An 18,977-nucleotide genomic window follows, 5' to 3' on the forward strand; every position below is an offset into this window, starting at 1 on the left:
GTGGGGAGGGTAGCTTCCCATCACAGTACCCCTGAACCTAATCACTGCAAAGCATTTTACTTATAAGGAAAGGCTAGAAGAAATGGGCATGATTAATCTAGAGAAAAGGAAACAGAAGACTGATGGGGACGTGATAAATGGAGATATACATCTCATAGAGCTGGAAGGGACCTCAGGAGGTCATTGTGCCCAGTCCCTGACTTTCTTAGCAGGACCAAGCACCACCATCCACCTTTTTAAAAAAAAAGATATTTGTCCCAGATCCCTAAATAGTCCCCCCAGGGTTTGGGCTCAAAACTCTGGGCTTAGCGGGCCAATACTCAAACCACTGATCTATCACTCCCACCTGCAACTATTTAAAAATGTTATAAAGAGGCCTATGTTTGGGTGGCTACTTACCTATTTGTAATGGCTGTTCTTTGAGATCTAGGTGCAGATGTTTATTCCACACAGCAGTGTACTTGCTCAGTGTGCCAGAGACATAAGTCTTTTACAGTTACAGGTTTTACCCCCAAAAGTTCATAACCTAATAAATGTGTTAGTCTTTAAGGTGCTACAACACGGCTTGTTTTTTGTGAAGCTACAGTCTAACACAGCCACCCCGCTGAGACTACTGCCCATCAGGAGGACGAATGAACCCTAAGACTCTTTGGGTGCGTCTACACTAGCCAGCTACTTCGAAGTAGCTGTCACAATGTCAAAATAGCACGCGTCACATCTACACGTGCCGTGTGCTATTTCAATGTTGAAATCGACATTAGGCAGCGAGACATCGAAATCGCTATTCCTATCCAAAGATGGGAATAGCGCCCTACTTCAATGTTCAATGTCGAAGTAGGGTGTGTGTAGACGATCCGTGTCCTGCTACTTTGAAATAGCGGGCTCCTCCATGGCAGCAATCAGCTGAGGGGTTGAGACGCTCTGTCCAGCTCCTGTGGGGTTCTATGGTCCCCGCGCGCAGCAGCCTTTAAAGCACCATGGACCCGTATTTCCTGGGGTAGGAAGCTGAGAGTGTGCAGGCGGCAGCACACACACGTGCTAGCCCTGCATGACCTCCGGAGGCCGCAAACCACCACCCATGGCATTGAGCCAGCCCCCAGAGCGCCCTCAGGGCTCCCCTCCTGAGGGGACCCAGGCACCCCTGGCAGCCAAAGCGGGGGCCAAAAAGAGGCGGGGCCCTTCCTGCTCAGAGGCTGAGCTCCGAGACCTGCTGGGGCTCTGGGGTGAGGAGGAGGTGCTCCATGTGATGGGGAGCAAGCAGTGGAATGCAGAAGCGTTCGCCTGACTGGCCAAGGGCCTGGCCGTCCAGGGTGACCCTGCCCGCACTCCTGATCACGTCTGGAACAAGGTGAAGGAGTTGTGGCAGGGTTACGCCCATGCCCAGGACTCAGCCAGCTGGTCTGGGGCCACCCCCGCTGCTTGCCCCTACTACAGAGAGCTCAGGGCTATCCTGGGCCCTCGAGACACCTCCCCACCCCCAGCCACCCTTGACACCACGGCCAATGAGCCCCAGCAGGCCTCGGAGCCGGAGGCCAGCCCCACACCCCAGGGCCCACCCAAGGAGAGGCCCCCCCCTCAGGATGGCAGAGGAGGGGTCCAGCAGTGAGGAGGGGGTATTCCTTATAGACCTCCCCTCCCAGAGCACCAGCTCGGCATTCACACACTGGGGTTCCCCCAACCGTGGCAGTGGGCGGTCAGGTACGTACCCGACAGGGCACATGCTCCTGGGCCACGGGGCAGGGGCATCAGACATGACCGGGAGCCCCACACACCCCCAGTGGAGCCTGACCCGCAAGTGCCCAGCCACAGCACGGTCCCAGGAGGGTGGCATGGCCATCAGCGCCTGTCAGCAGCCACACCCATGGACAGCACTGTGCCCTAACCCCAGGGGCGGGGAGACTATGCAATGGGGACACTCAACAGGGACACCACACCCACTGACGGGGATGGAAACCAAGCACCCAAGGGAGGTGGGGGGAAACGGGCCACGGGCCAGGGCACAGTACTAACAGCCATCCCCTCCCTCTCTCCCTCTCTGCAGCTGCACCATCCAAGGCCCCAGGCAGCCAGGCACCCTCCATGGTCCCCAAGAGCCCACCGGAGGTCAGCCACCACCAGCGCCTGGAGACACCCCCAAGGCCAGTGGGACGGTCACGCCACCGCCGGACCCAGAGGATGGCCCCCGTGGACCCCCCCAGCTCCCGGCGGCTCTCCGGCAGCAGACAGAGGTGGCTGAGGAGAGACTGAGGTTTGACCGGGAGGAGTCCACCCAGCACTGGGCAGCATGGCAGGAGTTCGTGGGTGTCTTCCAGGACATAGCCGGGTCACTCCAGGAAGGTGTTGCCAGGCTCCCGCCCCCCACCGCCCCACCTGATGCCCCCCCCACCACCCCACCTGCCTTGCCCCCAACTGCACCACCTGCTGCCCCACCTGCCTTGCCATCTGCAAGCCCCCCAGGACCGGAGCCCACTGGGGCTGAAGACCAGCTGGTGGAGGCATCCCGGCCATACCCCCAGTCCTCCCGGCCCCCAGCTGGCCACACCAGGGACCACGGACAAGGGGGAGGGTCACGACCCATACCCACCGGGGGTCGCATCCCCTACACCCAGACGGATGGGCTGACGGCCAAGCCATCCACTGGTCCCCCATTTGCATATAGTTGTCCCCCTTGTGTATAGTTGCTCCCCTTGTATATAGTTGCCCTCATTTGTATATTGCTTGCAGTTTTTGTTGTGAACATAACACAGTTACCAGTTTTCAATAATCCACAGTTTTATTTTCCAAAGAACCTCAGATATGTGCTTGTTGGGGGGATGGTGTGGGGGCGGTGGGGGCAGTGTGCAGACGGTGGGGGCGGTGTGGAGGGGGGGCCCTCTGGTGAAGGCCAGGGAGGTGCTCAGGGGCCTTCCTTATCAAAATGGGCCTGCAGGGTCTCTCAGACCCTGTGTCAGCATCGACTGCCTACCCCTGGATGAAGGCCTCCCTCTTGCTCTCCACAATGTTGTGGAGCGTGCAGCATGTGCCCACAACCTGGGGGATGTTCTGGAGGCCGACGTCCAGGTGGGCAAACAGGCACTGCCAGTGGCCCTTCAGGCAGCTGAAGGTCCTCTCCACCACCTGGTGGGCGTGGTTCAGCCGGGCATTGAACCGCTCCTGGCTGGTGATGAGGTGGCCAGTGTATGGGTGCATGAGCCAGGGCTGGAGGGGTTAGGCCGCGTCCGCCACGAGGCAGAGGGACGCAGTGGTGTGCCCCAGAGGGAGATCCCTCTGGGGGATGTAGGTCCCTGCCTCCAGCCAGCGGTACAGGCGCGAGTGCCGGAAGACACGGGCGTCATGTGTGCAGCCGAGCCAGCCCACGTAGACATCCTGGAAGCAGCCCCGGCTGTCCGCCATGGCCTGCAGGACCACAGAGTGGTAGCTCCTGCAGTTGATTTATCTTCCCCCACTGTGGTCCGGGGCACAGATTGGGATGTGGGTCCCATCCAGGGCCCCGAAGTAGTTCGGGAACCCCATGGTGGCAAATCCGACGACGGCTGCGTCCAGGTCCCCAACTCAGATGACCCTCTGCAGGAGCATGGCATTGAGCACACGGACCACCTATGGGGAGGGAACACAAGCGCCCATGAGGGTGCGCAGGGTGCCCCAGGCCCCTACCCCAGGCATTTCCTCAGGTACCCCCCCGCCCAGCCCCTCCCTCCCCAGCCCCCAGTGGGTGCGTGCCCAGGCCTCTTTACCTCCATGACGACGGCCCTGACTGCGGCTTTTCCCACTCCGAACAGGTGTCCCACAGAGTGGTAGCTGTCTGGAGTAGCCATCTTCCAGGCGGCTATTGCAACCCTCTTCTTGACGGGGAGGACGTGCCGCACCCATGTGTCCTGGTGCCTCAGTGCAATGGTGAGCCACTGGCAGACCTCCAGGAAGATCTGCTGGCGCATGCGGAAGTTCCGCAGCCACTGGTCATCATCCCACTCCCCCATGACCAGATGCTCCCACCACTTGGAGCTGGTGGGGTAGCTCCAAAGGCAGCGGAGGACCCAGAGAGGAAGGAAGAGGGGAGCCCCATGGTCAGGGTGTTCCCTGTCTGCCCCCTGGGAGGGTTCTCCTGCCAGGAGCTGCTGGGCGGCCTCCCATGCAGCACCTAGCAGGGCGCTTGCTCCCTGGGTGACTACCTGGAAGGCTTCCAGGTGCTGCTGCTGCCGGGGGTCCATGGCTGCTGTGTGTCAGTCTGTGAGAGCGTGGCTAGTGCTCTGCAGACCTCGTACTGTGCAGGCCGGATGTGTCTGGGAGGGGCCCGTTAAAGGAGCGGCTTGCTGTTGCCCCGGAAGGGCTAGTCCAGCCTGTGACCCAGTCCGGGGGCTTTTCTGGCCCCTTATTTCGACAGGGAGCACTTGTGTGTGTGGACGCTCTGCATTTCCTTCCGGGGCGGCTCCTTTCGACGTTGCCCATCGCTACTTCAACGTTGAACGTTGACGGCACCAGCCCTGGAGGATGTGTAGACAATACACATCGAAGTAACCTATTTCGATGTTCTTACTTCAAAATAGCCTACTTCGACGTAGTGTGCTAGTGTAGACATAGCCTTTATGTCCACTGTCAAGGCAATATTAGAGAGGTCGTGTCCTGAACCCCCGCTCTTCCAATGCACTGGAAGAGTGACCTCAGACTCCTATGCAGAGGAAACAAAGGGTGGATTGTGGAATATGCATCTACATCCCCATTTCAAAAAACAACTGTTACAAACAGTTAAAGTGCTACTTGACTGCTTTTTTGTTTTGTTACAAACAGGTAAGTAACTGCTGTGTCTTCACTGAGTGGATGCAGACATGCATGCCATTCAGGTGACTCATAAGCCGTTTTGTAGGCAGTGGGTTCAGTCTACTGAAATAGCGATTTCAGCTCTTCTTTCCAAAGTTTGCATCTGACCTGAAAACCGTAGCAACACAGTGATGAGTAGGGGTTTGTACAGGAGACTGAGAAGCCACCTTACTAACGTCCTGAATGGGAACATTGTTCAGAAACATTATGGATGTGGCTTTCACCTTCATTGAGTGTGCTGAGAGCATCTGAGCAGAAGGAGAGCAGGCTACATAGTGTGTGGTATTAATAAATGAAATTACCCATATGGAGATTGCTTGAGCTGAGACTGCTTGATCCTTCATCTCATTGGCATAAAAAACAAAAAGCCTAGAAGATTGACTAACAGGCTTGGTTCTAGCCAAGTAAATCCAATGCTTTCCTCACATCTGAGAGCACACAAATGGCCAGACTGGGTCAGACCAGTAGCCCATTTAGCCTGGTATCTCACCTTCTGACAGTTTCTGATGCCAGATGCTTCGGGGGAATGACCAAATCAAGGCAATTATTGAATGATCTCTCTCCTGTTGTCAAGTCCCAGCTTCTGGAAGTCTGAAAATTAGTGTTGCACCCTACGCCATCTTGGCTAACACTTGCCGATGGACCAAACCTCTGTGAAGTTATCTAATTTTTTAAAATCCAGGTATTATTCTGGCCTTCACAACATCCCTTACAACATGCTACAGACTGACTGCACTCTTAAGCAGTACTTCTTTTTGCTTGATTTAAACCACCTGTCTATTGATTTCAGTGAGTTACCCCAGATCGTCTCTCAGATGAAGGGGTAAATAACTATTCCTTAAGCACTTTGTCCACACCATTCATGATTTCATAGACCTCTTTCATATTCCCCCTTCATTGTCTCTTTAAGAAGAACAGCCCCAGATGTTAATCTCTCCTCGTACGGAAGCTGTTCCATGCCCCTGTCATTTTGGTTGCCATTTTCTGTGCTTTTTCCAAATTTAATGTCTTTTTTGTTACTGTGCAACCTGAATTGCATGCAATAGTCAAGGTGTGCACATGCCAAACATTTACATAATGGCATTCTATTTTCTTTCTTATTGTCAATCCCTTTCCTACATTCCATTCACTTTTTTACTGCTGCTGTACACTAAGCAGATGTTTTCAGACAACTATCCTCAATTACTCCACAGGGTAACAGTTAATTTAATCTCTGAAAACATCCACTTAATGTGCAGGTGTGTATAAAATCTATGGTACATCTCACCTTGAATAGCGTATGCAGTTCCAGTCACCCTATTTCAATAAAGATATATTAGAATTGGCAGTGAGTCTGACAGAATTGCTGGGCTCCAGGACAAGGTGAGGAGGCTGATGTCATGCTCTTAGAAGAGGCTGGGCCTTGGGCAGAAGAGGTGGAGCTAAGACCTAGGCTCACCCCCACATCCCTCACCAGCCCTTCAGCACTCCCCAGGGCCCTGGAGGTGATCTAAAGGGCCCAGGACTCTAACTGACATTGTTGCTGCAGTAATAGCAGCAGGGAGCCCTTTTGAATCACCAGGTCCTGGGGCAGCTTCCTCTTTTTCCCACCTCATCGGTGGGCCTGAGAATAGAAAAAGTACAGAGAAGGACATCAAAAATATGATGGGTGCAGAACAGCTTCCTCTGAGAAGAGGTTAAAAGACTTGGAATGTTCATCTTAGGAAAGAAGGGAGTAAGAGAGAAGTCTATAAAACCATGAATGGTGTGGAGAAAGTGAACACAAAACAAGACAAAGTGGTCACCTGATTAAATATTTGTTGGATATTAGGATATTAGGAAAAACTACTTCACCCAGAGGGTAGTGAAGCACTGGAATGTGTTGCCTAGAGAGGTGGTGGATTCTCCATCCCTAGAAGTTTTTAAGTCCCGGCTGGACAAGGTCCTGGCTGGGATCACTTAGCTGGGGTTGATCCTGCTTGAAGCAGGGGGCTGGCCTAGATGAGCTCCTGAGGTCCCTTCCAGCCCTAGGATTCTATGATTCTAAATTAATAGGCAGCATGTTTAAAGGAAGCATAAGGAAGTGTTTCTTTGCACAATGAAGAATCAGCCTGTGGAATTCATTGCCAGTGTATGTCGTGAAGGCCACAAACATACCTGGATTTAAAAATGAGCTAGGTAAGTTCATGGAGGACAGGTCCACCAGTGGTAGTTAGCCAAGATGGTCAGTGGTCCTTTCCCTTGGTCTGAGTGTCCCTAAACAACTGACCGCCAGAAGCTGGGACTGCAGGACAAGGGAGGGGTCACTCGATAATTGCCCTCTTCTGTTCATTCCCTCTGAAGTATCTCGCACCTGCTACTGTCAAAAGACAGGATATTGGTCCAGATGGACCATTGGTCTGACCAGTATGGCTGTTCATATGATTCCCATCTGTACCAGACAGAACAGCCAGCACGTACACAGTTCTGGTGCTGACATTATAGTGCCACAGGCTCATCTGTCAGGGTCAGGGAGACAGGGTGCACAGCCCAGTGCCACTCCGTGTACCCTGTGAATCTTAGTGCTGCTCAGAACCACTTTTTGAGGAGGAAGACAAGACTGTTGGAGCTAGAGAAGGATCCCTCTCCATCTTTTGGGTTGTCTTCAAAGGAACCCCAGGAGAGAACAAACAACTTTTTCCTCTCCTCTTAGAATCCAACACTCTGTCGGGGCTTCTGTGAGGTTGGTAGATATATGAGGATGGACAGAGCTGTTACTCGTTTTGTTGATAAAGCAAGCCTCATCTTGTATTCAAGAAGGTTCTGCTGGAAGCACAGACCCCTGGCAATCACCACAGCTTATGCCAGCTACTTCAACTAGGAACATGGCAGTCACTGCCCTGGAACTACTAGGCTAAGTCTACATAGCAGAGCTATTTTGAGATACAGGAGGTATCCCAAAATAGCTACTTTGTGTCTTAGACATTCACCCGTCATTTAAAAATAGTTTTTCAAATAATGGGCTCACTGTTTCAGTATCCCTGTACTGCTCATCGCAGGAGGAGTAAGGGATGCCTCAAAATAACAAACTATTTCAACATTTGGTACTGTTTAGATGGCTCCAGGTTGTTACATGATCGGATAAGGTATGGCAAAGCCTGTGCTAGATATCTCAAAAATGTCCCCAGTCTTTTCTCCTGTCTGATCTCACCTGCTCTTGAGGAATTTCCTATGGATATCAGCAGCAGTTTCTCTGCTGGGTCAGAACTACCCACTGAGAGGAAAATAAAGCAGTCTGCCTCCCATTGGCATAGCGGTGGGAGATTGATGCAGAGAAGGGAGAATGAGCTAATGAGCATGTAAACAACTGAATGATTTGGCAGTAGGTAGCTCAACTGGTGGAAGCATAGAAGGGTGCAGAGCCTAACCTGGCACCCCCCATGTTCAGGACTCAGCAGGGGAAAACAAAACATACTTACTAGGGCATCAAAGATGAGCTTATCATAGACATCAGTGGCTGAATTCTCCATCATAATTGAGAACAGTGCATCCAGGGTGTCCTGAAGGAACTGGAGACACAACAAGAATAGGAGCTTGAGTGACATTCCTAGTATGATCCCTGACCCAACCCAAACGCCACCTGAAGCAAAGGGAAAAGAAAGGAGAAATTACTTACACGCACAGTAACTTGATTTCTTCTAGATATTTTGGCCCTGTGGGTGCTCCACCATAGGAGTGCAGACCTGTGTGCTTTTTACCAGAGGCACTACAGTAGACCCCCAACTTAAGCCAGGTTTGCATTCTTGCAACCCCCGTGTAAGTTGAATTTCCCACACAAAGGCCGTGTCTACACTAGCCAAAAACTTTGAAATGGCCATGCAAATGGCCATTTCAAAGTTTACTAATGAAGCACTGAAATACATATTCAGCACCTCACTAGCATGTGGGCGGCCACGGCACTTCAAAATTGACGTGGCTCGCCGCTGTGCGGCTCATCCAGACGGGGCTCCTTTTCGAAAGGACCCCGCCTACTTTCAAGTCCCATTATTCCTATGAGCAAATAGGAATAAGGGGACTTTGAAGTAGGTGGGGTCCTTTTGAAAAGGAGCCCCATCTGGATGAGCTGTGTCAATTTCGAAGTGCCGCGGCCGCCTGCATGCTAATGAGGCGCTGAATATGTATTTCAGTGCTTCATTAGTAAACTTCAGAATGGCCATTTGCATGGCAATTTCGAAGTTTTTGGCTAGTGTAGACATAGCAAAAGTGGTGGAGCCATGAAACTGATGAGGGCGCCAGCGGTCATCAGTTTCCTGGCTCCAAAGAGTGGCAGGGAGCCGGGAATTCATTTTGGAGCACTTGGAAGGGGGAAAGTGATCAAAAGTAGTCAACATGGATTCACCAAGGGCAAGTCCTGCCTGATCAATCTGATTAGCTTCTGTGACAAGGTAATAGGCTCTGTGGACATGGGGAAGTCAGTGGATGTGATATACCTTGACTGCAGCAAAGCTTTTGATACACTCTCCCACAACATTCTTGCCCACAAGTTAAGGAAGTATGGATTGGATACATGGACTGTAAAATGGATAGAAAGCTGGCTTGACGATCGGGCCCAACAGGTAGTGATCAATGGCTCAATAGCTGCATGGCAACCAGTTTCAAGGAGAGTGCTGCAAGGCTCAGTTCTGGGGCTGGTGTTGTTCAACATCTTTACTAATGACCTGGATGAGGGACTGGATTGTACCCTCTGCAAATGTGTGGGTGACACAAAGCTAGGGTGAGTGGTAGATACACTGCAGGGTAGAGATAGGATCTAGAGCGTCCTGGATAAATTGGAGGCTTAGGCCAAAGAAATCTGATGTGGTTCAACAAGGAGAAGTGTAGAGTCCTGCACTTGGGACAGAAGAATCCCAGGCATGGTTACACTCTGGGGACTGACTGGCTAAGCAGCAGTACAGTGGAAAGGGACATAGGGGTTATGGTGGATGAAAGACTGGATATGAGTAAACAGTGTGCCCTTGTAGCCAAGAAGGCTAACGGCATATTAGGGTGCATTAGGAGAAGCACTGCAAGCAGATCTAGAGAAGTTGTTGTTCCCCTCTATTTGACATTGATGAGGCCACATCTGGAATACTGTGTCCGGTTTTGGGCCCCCCAATGTAAAAAGGATGTGACTGTGCTGGAGTAGGTTCAGAGGAGGGCAACAAAAATTATTAAGGGGGTGAAGCACGTGACCTATGAGGAGACACTGAGGGATTTGGGCTTGCTTAGTTTACAGAAGAGAAGACTGAGGGGTGGTTTAATAGCAGCCTTCAGCTTCCTGAAGGGGGACTCTAAAAAGGATGGTGAGAAACTGTTCTCAGTGGTGTCAGATAGCAGAACAAGGAGCAATGGTCTGAAGTTAAAGAGGGAGAGGAGTAGGTTGGATATTAGGAAAAAGTACTTCACCAGGAGGGTGGTGAAGCACTGGAATGCGTTGCCTAGAGAGGTGGTGGATTCTCCATCCCTAGAGGTTTTTAAGTCCCAACTTGACAAGCTGCTGGCTGGGATGATTTAGCTGGGGTTGATCCTGCTTGAAGCAGGGGGCTGGACTAGACGACCTCCTTTTTTGTATGGCCATTCTTATGTTCTTATGTTCTCCTGAGGTCCCTTCCAGCTGTAGGATTCTATGATTCCCCTTTGCTGGGGGGAGCTGGTAACTGACCAGCATATTGTTGGTCAGTTTCCTGGCTCCAACTAGCAGGGAGCCTGGCACAGCTTCTTCCCAGCTTCTCCCATCTGGGGGAAGGTGGGGAGAAGCCACAGCAGTGGCTGTCTGTTGGCCCATCTTCCCCCTCCCGGGAGAAGCCAAGGAGAAGTTGCAGCAGCATGGCTGTCTTTCTCCTCAGCTTCCCCCAGCTGGGAGAAGCCATGCCAGGCAGACGGCTGCATCATGGCTTCTCCCAGCTGGAGGAAGCCAGGGAGAAGACACTGAGGTGCGGCTGTCTGTCCACCCCACTTCCCCCAACTGAGGAGCCAGTAAGGCAAGTTCAGCACAACTCATAGTCACACATGTTGGGCATTTACTGTATAGCACGTCCTCATGAAGCAGCTGCTTGTGTTCCCATACAAGGGTGTACAGGAGGCCTGTACCCCTCAATTCCTTCTCCATCCTAAAGCCAGAGATTTTATAGCAGAGGGAAGCAGGGAGGGAAGCGGAGCATCGATGGGGTCTAAATATCTCAAGGAACTCAGGTAACTGTGCAAGTAAGTGACCTCTCCTTCTTTGAGTTATGTCCCTATGGTGGCCCTCCACAAGAAATACCCACACAGTGGCTCAACACAGAGGTGGATGTTGAGAAAGCAGATCCAAGGCAGTTTGGAGGACTGCGTCATCAAACTTGCTAGCTCCAGAAGCAGGTAAGATAGCATAATGCTTGCCAAATGTATGGACAGAGGACAAGCTGCAGCCCTGCGGAGTTCAGCTATGGAAGTATCTTTTAAGAGAGCTTTCAATGTGGACTAAGTGCTAATGGAGTGTGCTGTCACTTGTGAGAAGATTATATTTCAGCAGTCTCAAAGCACATTAAAATGCAACCAAGTCTCACTTTGTTAGCCTTCAAGTGGAAACGGACTCTCACTTCAGCCTCTCTGAAAAAGGTAAAAATAGTCTGGGAGAGGTTCACTGAAGGTACCTTGAAGGACTTAGCCCTGCCCAGGCAAAAGCCAAGAGCACTCTTACATTTAATGTATATATTCTGGTTTCCTCATTGGAGTCACGAGGCTATGGCCAGAACAAAGGTAGACAGATTTCTAATTAATATGGCATTCCTGAAGCCTGAGGGAGGAAGCTAGATGAGGATTGTTGTGATAACCTTTATCTATATTTCACCGAGGAGTCATATAGCACCTTAGAAACTAACAAATGTATTAGGTCATGAGCTTTCGTGGGTAAGACCAACTTCTGGTATCCCTCGGAAACCAGCTACTTTTCACCAGTTGAGCTTACCATTAAAGTAGATGTGTAGGCCTAGTTATCACAACAGGATGTAAAGTTACTTCAGCTCTGTAGAAGGTAATGAATGGTGAGTCTGCCATGAGAGCACTCAGCTCTTCCATTTGTCTAGCTGAAGTGATGGCTGTACAGAATGAAATATTGAGGAAAGGTGGAGGAGAGCAGGTGCGGAGAAATCTTCTACTCTTAGGATCACATCTATCTCAGTTCCTTCTGACGCTTCTCGACATTGCAGTGTGTACAGGACTACTCCCCAGGCTCTGTTACTGTTGCCTTTTAACAGTTACGAGACCAGAAAAGCCACTTCATAGACCTCTCTGGTATTTCATTCACCATCCCATGTTCCCTGCTCTGGCACTGACTCCAGCTTTGAACAAAAGCTGTCATAGCCCACTGCTGCTCTTCAGATCCCTTTCCCAGGAGGATTTTCTAGTTTCAGACAGATCAGAGTCTTCTGTATTAGAATTCGTTTCCCAGTACTGCTCTGCCAGCTGTAACATGACTCTTGGTTGGGCTTCCAAGCTTTGGTATTTTCACTGATGTCTCAGTTATCAGTTTCTGTTTGCACCTCCCAGGACTGAGATTTTTTTGTTTCTTTGAAAGTTGACCTAAAAGTCTTAGTCTCAGGGACTGACAACTAATTGTCAATAGCCACCAAAGTGGCCTGAAATATTGAGGCTGACATACCAGGGAGGTTGGGATCAGACCCCTCAAGAGAGAGACTCCTACTCATACCATTAGGAAGAGCTTTAGCCTAGCTTCTTTGTCCTTTCTAGATCTGCCTTTAAACACTAAGAAGTCTTTGATGGGATGTGGGCATCTCCAAAACTCTGGTGACAGCTAGAGCGCCTGTTGGTGTGTGGAAAAAATCTGTGGCAGACATGGCAGGGCTTAAATGCCAGGTGGGATTTTCAGTATAACCCATCATGCCAAATCACTAATTAAAGTCCTGAAAAAAAGGCGTAACACCCCTCTGAAAACAAAACTGTGCTGAAATAAAATAAAATTTAAAAATAAAATGACTAAACTAACCTAATAACTAAATAATAAAATCCCACGGTAAGTGGGAAAGCTGGGAAGCTGTAAAATGTTCCATCTCAAGCTATAGGTGGCTGCAAAGGAAATGAGTGGGAGCAGACCCACACCTGTGCCCTCATACAGGAGCATGAGGAACCGCTCTGTGCAAGCTTGGGCCAGACACACTAGTTTACAGTTTCCAATCAAGAGTATGTGAGTATGCACACATCCTATAGCAGAGCACCCACAGGGACACATACTCGACGAAGAACAGAAACGTACTCCCCAGTCCCTGGGCAATACTGGTCCACACAAGCTGTGTCTACACGTGCATGCTACTTCGAAGTAGCGGCACTAACTTCGAAATAGCGCCCGTCGTGGCTACACGTGTCGGGCGCTATTTCGAAGTTAACTTCGACGTTAGGCGGCGAGACGTCGAAGTCGCTAACCTCATGAGGGGATCGGAATAGCGCCCTACTTCGACATTCAACGTCGAAGTAGGGACCGTGTAGACGATCTGCGTCCCGCAACGTCGAAATTGTGGGGTCCTCCATGGCAGCCATCAGCTGGGGGGTTGAGAGACGCTGTCTCTCCAGCCCATGCGGGGCTCTATGGTCACCGTGTGCAGCAGCCCTTAGCCCAGGGCTTCTGGCTGCTGCTGCTGCAGCAGGGGATTCATGCTGCATGCACAGGATCTGCAACTCGTTGTCGGCTCTGTGGATCTTGTGGTGTTTAGTGCAAGTGTGTCTGGGAGGGGCCCTTTAAGGGAGCAGCTGGCTGTTGAGTCCGCCGTGTGACCCTGTCTGCAGCTGTGCCTGGCACCCTTATTTCGATGTGTGCTACTGTGGCGTGTAGACGTTCCCTCGCTGCGCCTATTTCGATGTGGTGCTGCGCAACGTCGATGTTGAACATCGACGTTGCCAGCCCTGGAGGACGTGTAGACGTTATTCATCGAAATAGCCTATTTCGATGTCGCCACATCGAAATAGGCTACTTCAATGTAGGCTTCACGTGTAGACGTAGCCACAGTGTGCTTACCTCAGTTTTCTTCAGAATGGTGCTTCCAGCCCAGGGAAATAAAAATCAATTTTTTTCATCAAAATTTTGAAATTCAGATGAGTTTATTGAAGTAAGAGTTATTTTATTCAAATTAAATACAAGATTATTTTTAAAAACTTTAAAAAATTAATTTTAAATTGCCAGCCTATGTTAGGACCTAAATATATTATAATATATTAAAATCATTTAAATTAAATACCAGAAAGAATACTAAGCAGTACATGTTTGCTCTCAAGTTTTAAAATTAAGTCAAAGCCCTGAACTGGTGGAAGTGACTCACCAAGATCTCAAACTAGAATTTGTTGCAAGACTACGGTAGCTTTTGAGAGCAGCCGCCTCTTCTACAAATGCAGAAATTTTTTTTTTAAGTTTGTTCAACTAATCTCATTCAATGCCCTGTTTGTTCAAAGTTAAGAAAACAAGTGGCTATGGAAAAAGCAGGAATGAAGAAGTTACCTTGTGCAGTAACCACAGTTCTTCAAGATGTATGTCCCTGTGGGTGCTCCAGTCTCAGTTTCGGTACATCCCAGCACCAGAGATTTTAACAGCAGTAGCCAGCTGGGCTGTGCACATGCAGCTGTCTCAAGCTGCTCACGCCTAACGTATCATGTGTGGCCCAATTCTCCTTGGTTCCTTCTCTATGCCTGAGGTGAGAATCTGCACTCCAAAAAAGTGGGAGGAGGGTGGGTCGTGGAGCACCCACAGAGGCACACATCTTGAAGAACCATTGTTACTGCACAAGGTGAGTAACTTCTTTTCCTTCTAATGGTGTCCCTCTGGGTGCTCCACTCTAGGTGACTACCAACTGGTGTCCCTGGAGGAAGGTGAGATTTTGAGTCATAGGTCGAGAATGGAAGAGAACAAGATTAAGCCAAATGATGTGTCATTAATGGGTCTAGAGGTGATCGCTAGATTATGTTTTGCGAAAGTGTGCTCCGATGACCACATGCCAGCTCAGTGGATATCGGCTAATGGAACATTACACAGAATGGCAGAGTGACTTTGGCAGAGTGAGCCCTTATTTTAGTAGGAAGTGTTTGTCTCAGAGGGTGCAGCATGTGCACATATATGTGCAAATCCATTTGGACAGATGCTATATGGAGATCACTGCACCCCTCAAGCTCTCTGCAGAGGCTACTCATCTCCATAGCAATCTGTGGAAAGGTTTTGTTCTGCCTGTGTAGAACGCAACTGCTCATAGGGCATCCAAAGTATGTAGGGTGCACACACAACTGTCCTTGTGTGGTTTGGGATAGAACACTGGAAAGTTAATAGGCTGATGGATATGAAAGGCAGTGGCTACTTTCAGTGGGACGGCTGGGTGTGGTCGCATTGTGATGTGTTTGATGAAAATGGTGTAGGGCGTTCAGCCATGAGTGCTCCAATATCACTAACTCTTCTGGATGATGTTATAACTACCAAGAAAGTGACCTTCATGGACATGTGTAGTAGTGAGCAGGTAGCTAAGGGCTCAAAGGGTGGTCAAGTGAGGGCTTTGATGATGAGATTTAGATCCTGTGTTGGGGTGGGCTGTTGGACTGGGCTGGAGGGTAAACATACTGAAAACCTTTAAGAAACTGTCTGTGAAAGGGCATATGAAGATGAAAGATCTGTCAACCTATGTACGAAAGACAATTATGGCCATAAGACAGACTTTTAATTAAGTGAGTGCTAAGTCTGACTGTTTCAGTTCAAGGAGGTAGTCCAGGATGGTTGGAAGTTGTTTTTTTGGCAGCAATGAGTTGTTTGTACTGAGAGCAGAGGGAGACTTTTCCACTTCTAGAGGCAAGTATTTCTCATAATAGACTGACAGCTATTTCACAGGACATGCTTTACTCTCTGAACAGGTTACTTTGTCATGGAGGAACCACAGAGGAGCCATGCGTTGAGATAAAGGATCTGCAGGGTTGGATATAGTGTTTGGCTTTTGTTTTGGGACAGAAGATCCAGATGCTCTGGAATGGGTTGTGGAGGCACACTGCAAGATGTGAGAGGTAAGGAAACCAGGTCAGTCTGGGTCATGTCAGGACGATGATGTGGGTATTATCTGTGTATACTTTGTGAATGATTCAGAGAATGAATAGTATCAGTGGGAATGCATGAGCAGTGTTGTGTTCCATCAAATGAGAAGATAACCCTAGAGATGCTGGTTTGAGTCCCGCTGCAGAGCAAAAGATGGGGCATTTGTGGTTCTTGTATGACACCAATAGGTTTATGTATGACCATTTGTGGAAGATTGTAGTTAGGACTTTGTGGTGTATTTCCTACTCGTGATCATCTGAGAAGTGACACCTTATTGCAGTGTACCACTCAGGCTACGTCTACACGTGCACGCTACATCGAAATAGCTAATTTCGAAGTAGCGACATCGAAATAGCCTATTTCGATGAATAACGTCTACACGTCCTCCAGGGCCGGCAACGTCGATGTTCAACTTCAACGTTGCTCAGCCCAACATCGAAATAGGCGCAGCGAGGGAACGTCTACACGCCAAAGTAGCACACATCGAAATAAGGGAGCCAGGCACAGCTGCAGACAGGGTCACGGGGCGGACTCAACAGCAAGTCGCTCCCTGAAAGGGCCCCTCCCAGACACACTTTCATTAAACAGTGCAAGATACACAGAGCCAACAACTAGTTGCAGACCCTGTATATGCAGCACGGACCCCCAGCTGCAGCAGCAGCAGCCAGAAGCCCTGGGCTAAGGGCTGCTGCACACGGTGACCACAGAGCCCCGCAAGGGCTGGAGAGAGAGTATCTCTCAACCCCCCAGCTGATGGCCGCCATGGAGGACCCCGCTATTTCGATGTTGCGGGACGCGGATCGTCTACACGTCCCTACTTCGATGTTGAACATCGAAGTAGGGCGCTATTCCCATCCCCTCATGGGGTTAGCGACTTCGACGTCTCGCCGCCTAACGTCGATTTCAACTTCGAAATAGCGCCCAACACGTGTAGCTGCGACGGGCGCTATTTCGAAGTTACTGCCGCTACTTCGAAGTAGCGTGCACGTGTAGACGCAGCTTCAGAGTTCCAGCAGATTGATGTTGATGGGCCTCTGTGAATGACCATTTGCCTTGTGCTGTGTTGTGTTGGAGGTGAGCAGTCCAACCTAGGACTGATGTGTCCATTGCTATGACTGCAGATGCAGGATCCTCTTGTAAGTAGATGCCTGTGAGAGTGTTTGTTACATTGGTCCAACACTGTAAGATTAGAACTTCCTTTGGTAGTGTGACTTGACTACGGTGGCCATCTCTTTTGGTTGTGTAGACTGTGGCAAGCCATCTTTGCAGGCCTCACATATGGAGTCTGGTGTGTTTTACGATACAGGTTGTAGCTGCCATCTGTCCTAGGAGAGCTCAGACGCCCTTCTGGCGCAGGTGATGGAGTTCAGGAATGCCACTTTCCAGGAGAGGCAGAGGAGAGAACACATGGCCAAAAGTTTGATGGGGGGCCCATAAGCATCTAGTGCACCAGGTTAAGGTCCCAGACAGGAATTTGCTGGCAGATTGGCATGTGGAGGTGGTCCTTGCCCTCAAGAAAGCATCCCACTATAGGATGCATGAAAACAGACTGCCTGCCCTTCCCACAGATAGAAGGCCACACTGGCTGTCCAGTGGACCTTGAGGGAAGAAGAAGCGAGACCATGCTGCTTCAGGGAAACAAGGTAGTTCAGCTTCTGCTGGTGACGTCTGGTTTGACTAGTCCATCTGGTTTGATTAGTCCTTCCCCCTGCTGTTCAAAGGCAGAACTAAAGCCCAAACCAATGCTAGGGTCTAGTTTTTTCTATGAGGATCCATCCTCGTAGATACCGAGATTCTTGTGGCTAGGCCCAGGTCTGAAGACACTACTAGCTGAAGCCCCTGAAAGCTGAAAAAACAGCATTTTGCTCATTGCCAAGCCCACACAGCAGCAAGCAAGTGGCCGGCAGAGAGCAGGGGACTAGTGGCTGGCAGGTCATCCTGCTGTGTGGCAAGAAACTTCATTTTGATGTACCTGTGAACTCTTGGGTTGGTATGGAACAGACCATGCTGTGAGTAGTGTGTTGAGGTGGCAGTATACTTTAAGTAGGAGTGTGCAGATAAAGAGCTCTAAGCAAGGGAGCTCAGCTTAGCAGACTCTGGGGATAGTGCCTTCCTCAACTGGGATTTCCTTTCCCTTTTTTAGGAATACTGTATGTGTTGCTGTGTAAATTCATGTTAGGCTATTGTTATTAAACAAGCTTGTTTCTATCTCAGACTCTATACGTGCGAGAGGGGAAGAACTGTCTTTACAGGCACCCAGCAGGTAGGGTGAGATTGTCCCAGGTTACTGGGTGGGGGCTCAAGCCAGTTTAGTTGCATTATTGGTTGAATCCCTTACAAAGTGAACCTGGCCCTTCTTGCAGTCACCTGCCATTAATAGAGGGATTATGTATCTACAAGGGTGTAACATTGATTAAGTCATTGTTAATAAAGCTTTTTTACGCTCACTGCTTGTCTAGTCTCCATCCACCACTCGTCCAGCAAACCCTTTTTACTCCCAGGACACTGCCTCAGGATGGCTCATGGCACAGGCTGCAGCCAGTTCTCCCACCGCCTCAGACTGGCTCAGGGCACAGGCTGAGACCAGTTCTCCCACTACCTCAGGCTGGTTTGGGGCGCAGGCCAAGACCAGTTCTCCCACCACCTCAGACTGGCTGAGGGCGCAGTCTGAGACCAGTTCTCACACTACCTCAGGCTGGCTTGGGGCGCAGGCCAAGACCAGTTCTCCCACCACCTCAGGCTGGCTCATGGTGCAGGCTGCAGCCAGTTCTCCCACGGCCTCAGGCTGGCTCAGGGCGCAGGCTGAGACCAGTTCTCCCACCACCGCAGGCTGGCTCGGGGTGCAGGCTGCAGCCAGTTCTCCCGCCGCCTCAGGCTGGCTCGGGGTGCAGGCTGAGACCAGTTCTCCCGCCGCCTCAGGCTGGCTCGGGGTGCAGGCTGAGACTAGTTCTCCCACGGCCTCAGGCAGGTTTGGGGCACAGGCCGAGACCAGTTCTCCCACTGCCTCAGGCTGGCTTGGGGTGCAGGCTGAGACCAGTTCTCCCACCGCCGCAGGCTGGCTCGGGGTGCAGGCTGAGACCAGTTCTCCCGCCGCCTCAGGCTGGCTCGGCGTGCA

At 50.5% G+C, this 18,977-nt stretch overlaps 1 protein-coding gene across 1 annotated transcript in view; it reads right to left on the reverse strand.

Moving 5' to 3' along the window:
- LOC142012223 (dedicator of cytokinesis protein 2-like) overlaps nucleotides 1-18,977 on the reverse strand; it is a 454,965-nt gene that overhangs the window by 360,639 nt on the left and 75,349 nt on the right. The window contains exon 20 of the mRNA XM_074992076.1: nucleotides 8,253-8,342. Coding sequence (XP_074848177.1) covers nucleotides 8,253-8,342 — 90 coding nt within the window. The remainder of the gene's footprint in view (nucleotides 1-8,252; nucleotides 8,343-18,977) is intronic.

Source organism: Carettochelys insculpta, chromosome 4 (genome assembly GCF_033958435.1).
Source record: "Carettochelys insculpta isolate YL-2023 chromosome 4, ASM3395843v1, whole genome shotgun sequence".
In the NCBI taxonomy this organism is placed as follows: domain Eukaryota; kingdom Metazoa; phylum Chordata; order Testudines; family Carettochelyidae; genus Carettochelys; species Carettochelys insculpta.